This window comes from Cupressus sempervirens, chromosome 5, assembly GCF_028749045.1.
Source record: "Cupressus sempervirens isolate cs-2001-9-10 chromosome 5, ASM2874904v1, whole genome shotgun sequence".
Lineage (NCBI taxonomy): Eukaryota > Viridiplantae > Streptophyta > Pinopsida > Cupressales > Cupressaceae > Cupressus > Cupressus sempervirens.
Window position 1 is genome coordinate 794,831,811 of NC_143122.1, and position 3,807 is coordinate 794,835,617.

At 38.1% G+C, this 3,807-nt stretch overlaps 1 protein-coding gene across 1 annotated transcript; it reads left to right on the forward strand.

Moving 5' to 3' along the window:
• Positions 1-223: 223 nt before the first annotated feature.
• LOC149558327 (ankyrin repeat-containing protein ITN1-like) lies at positions 224-3,566 on the forward strand. The gene is made up of 5 exons (XM_089832590.1): positions 224-673; positions 771-898; positions 1,313-1,444; positions 2,188-2,322; positions 3,018-3,566. Exons 3-5 carry the CDS (start codon positions 1,421-1,423, stop codon positions 3,465-3,467), a joined length of 609 nt encoding a protein of 202 aa, XP_089688716.1. The 5' UTR covers positions 224-673; positions 771-898; positions 1,313-1,420; the 3' UTR covers positions 3,468-3,566.
• The last annotated feature ends 241 nt before the right edge of the window (positions 3,567-3,807 follow it).

Below are 3,807 nucleotides of genomic sequence, written 5' to 3' on the forward strand. Positions count from 1 at the left end.
CGCTGACAGATAGTACATTTTACTGCAAACACAGAACAACAGACCGAGCAGACGGAGGTAACGGCACTGCCTAAATAGCCGGTGCAAATATTCGGCTATTTAGCCAGTGCCTATCTTAATAGTCATCGCTTTACCGTGATCTAGACACGCTTCACTTTACCGCGGGGCCAAAAAGTTCTAAAATAGAATAATAATATTAAAATGCTTACACCGTAAAATGATCATGGGTCCGCTCAACTATATCTATGGATGAGAAGCGAAGGGCAGGTAGTAATATCCTCGTGGGTGGAAACTAGAAAGTCTCTGAATTTATGAGAAGCAAGGGGCCGGTAGTAATACGTAAAGCTCTGAATTGATCTTCGAGGAACGTATAAATCTATCTTTCCAATCAATCAGTTTTTCATTCATTCCAGTGCAGGGAAAATTGCGTCGTCTGAAGCTATACCATCTGTAGAACCTATAAATTTATCAATCAATTTTTCACTCATTCCAGTGTAGGGAAAGTCGAATCATCCCAGACACGCCTTGTCTGAGATTGATTCGTTGCAGCGTAGGGAAATCACGCCTTGTCTGAGATCGATTCGTTGCAGTGTAGGGAAAATTGGATTATCCCAGCTACCGGACACACCACACATTCGCCATCGGTTATTTTACCCCTTTTCGGCTGTTACGGGTTTGTGAAGAGCGCACAGAAGTCCTTGTTTGGTTTATTACAGAAAATTTCTTACTTTGTGTAGGCTTTTCATTATGATCTATTCTTCGTGACGCAGGCGTCGAGATGAGTAATGGACATTTGAAACAACTCAAGGGAGTAGAAGAAAGGCGAAACATGTGAGCTGGAGGTTCTCCGGCTGAGCACATCGCCCTCGCAGTTGAGAGGAATGCCTGCAAGCTACAGGTATTTCACGTTTTTTCTCCAGTCACAGATATGACTTTATAATTAGACGATCCTAATTGCTTTTATTATGGAATGAAGGATATGAATTCTAACAGTGACGCTGACTGTTCAGCTTCCCATTCCCATGGCTCAAATGCATGTGTGCAGATTGTAATTAGATATTCTTAATATAAGAGATTCTCTGCTAGAATGTGGATGTAATTAGATATTCTTAGTATAAGATTCCCTGTTAGAGTGTGGATGTAACAACAAAATAGTGTTTTCTTGAATCTGTGTCTTCTTGATTTACATTTAGTCCATTTCTTTGCTCATCTTAATATGTACAATTATGACATGAAGTCGGGGTATCGTTACAGTGAAATAGTTTTTAAATTTTGTTTTCCTGCTGTTGTTGTCATGAAAATTTCATATCAGGATCAAACGACGGAGCCTTGTGTAAATGGTGCAAATAATGTAAACGATGCGGCTGCCGACAGGCGAGTACGTGTGCCTGCAAATCGGGAGACAGAATCCAGAGACCCAATGAGGGATCACACATCTCCTATTGTAAGTAAATTGATTCATTATTTCATTCTGTGAGTGTTTTAGTTTTAATGACTGAGATCACATTTTGTGATCTATTTTTTTTTTTTTTCAATTTTGCTTTCTATCATTAATTTTGAACAATGTTGATGGAAAAACATTCACGAAATCAAATTGAAAGGCCGAAAAACTCAGCAACTAACCTTGGTTTTGGGTGTAGACTGACTCCTGGTGGTGTCCTGTTCAGGGTTAGGGTTTTAACTGTTGTACTAGGGTTTTGTAATGGGGAGTCGGAGTGCTGGTTGAGACGGCTCTGTTAGGGTTTCGACGGAGACCATGACGGAGATTAGTTTGCTTCTTTCAAGTTGGATGGGTGTGTTTCTCTCTTCTTTCCTTTGTTTCTCGTGGTTGTGGATCTCTTCTGTTGAAGTTGCTTTCTTTTTTGTTGAGATGGGCTCTGACCCTTCCTCTCTTGGCTTCTATATCGCATGGAAGTTGTGGGTTTTAGTGGATTCTTCACTTGTATGGCTGTAGTGAGGGCTGAGTTTGGGGCTTTCTCATTCTTATGTGTTGGTTTTGCGAATTCTGTTGAGGTGGATTTTGTGTGTAGAGTTGATCCTGGTGTTATAGAGGCTGATTGTCTGGTTAGCCTTGATCCTGGCCCTATGGCGGCATATTTTTTCGGTGAAATTGTCTACGCTGAAATCTTTTAAATGTTTTATAATATTTTTGATATGTTACTTATTTTAAAAAAAATTTGTGGACAGAGCATGCCGTCAGCGCAAGATCCACCGGCACCAGGAAACCTCCGATCAAAGAGATCTGTGATAAAAGCTAAGAGGACTGTTATAGGTTCCACCAGTGCTTCCCTCCCAGGGAGTCTGCAACCCGACATGATTTCGGTAAGAAAGCAGTCTTGTACTCTTCAATATTATATTTCTAGTTCTGTTTTAGATCTGGAAAACGGGATAAACATTTGAAATTTGAATTATTTGTTTGGATAAATCAGTGTGATATTGTTATTAGGATTTAACTATGTAATTTTCTTAATCAAAATTCATTGATCTACATTTTGTGACTAGTGATTCAACGAATCTATCTTTAGTACTACTGAAACATGGTTTAACCTCATTCCAGTACCATACCAGCTACTGAGCTAGAATTTGGATGATGGTAGTACTGAGATGAGTGACCTCGGGATGCACCTAGATCTAATGAATGTTAGTGCTCCATTTTATTCTCATGAAAGATGGATTTGTGTGAATCACTATTAATGAAACGTGGGTCAATGAGTTTGAATAAAACGTAGAGAGTTAAATCTTATAACAATATGACAATTTAACTTAGTGTAAAAAAATCCCCTATAAATAAATTACATATATATTTATGGCTGAAACCTTACCATTTAATAATTTAAGAACAAATAAATCTTTCTGAAAGAACACCCAACATTTACGGTCCAATACCTAGGCCGATTCCACAAATCATTTCATTTTATCTATTTGTTTTATTTTAACAATAGAAAATGAATTACTTGATTATTCAATAGGGTTTTCTTGACTAAAAGTTCTTGTTGGTGTTGTTGTGGTCAGGACAGCCTAATATTTCTGAAGGAGGAATCACCATAAATAGTTCTCCGTTCACAAGCATGACCAAATCTACTATACAGGTTGCAGTTGCTGTGGCTTTAGTGGGAGGGAGCTTCAGTGTGATGTTGCAAGTGCCTGGAGGTGTGAATGAATCAGGAAGCGCCGTCATGGGGCACACCAAAGCATTCAAAGTATTCTTGGTCACAGACATTGTAGCTTTCCAGACTTCAGTGGTAGTTTGTATGACCGCGGCCACTCTCTCACAGATACCTTCAAAATTTGACTACCTCATCTGCGCCGCTCTATGGGTAGCAACAGTGTGCTTCACTGTCAGCTTCCACGCTGCAGTGTATGTAGTGGTGCTCCCTAACCTTAAATTAGTTGTGCTACTTTCTGTTGCCATATTTGTCATAGCAATGGTGCTGCTGGTATTATATTATCTCTTCGCTGTGTCCTAGTTAAGTTAGGGCAAGGCAAATATGGTGTAGCTAATAGTTGTGATTAATTATTAGTTCCTGTAAATGCATCATATTATTTTATCCATTCATATTCATTCACTTCTTTTTTTCAATTAAATCAATCAATTATAGTGCAGAATTTAAAATCTTAAATGTAATTTACGAGCTTTGTCATGACTATTTGCAGGCTTTGTCTATTTTGTGTGTCAGCTGTAGAATCACTATTTTTAGATTTAAAATTTATTTTAATAAATATTTTTCTTTTGATTGGTAGGAGGTCAATTTCATCTCAAGACCTTCACAAAAATAACTAATATTTGTATGTTTTTATCTTATTTTT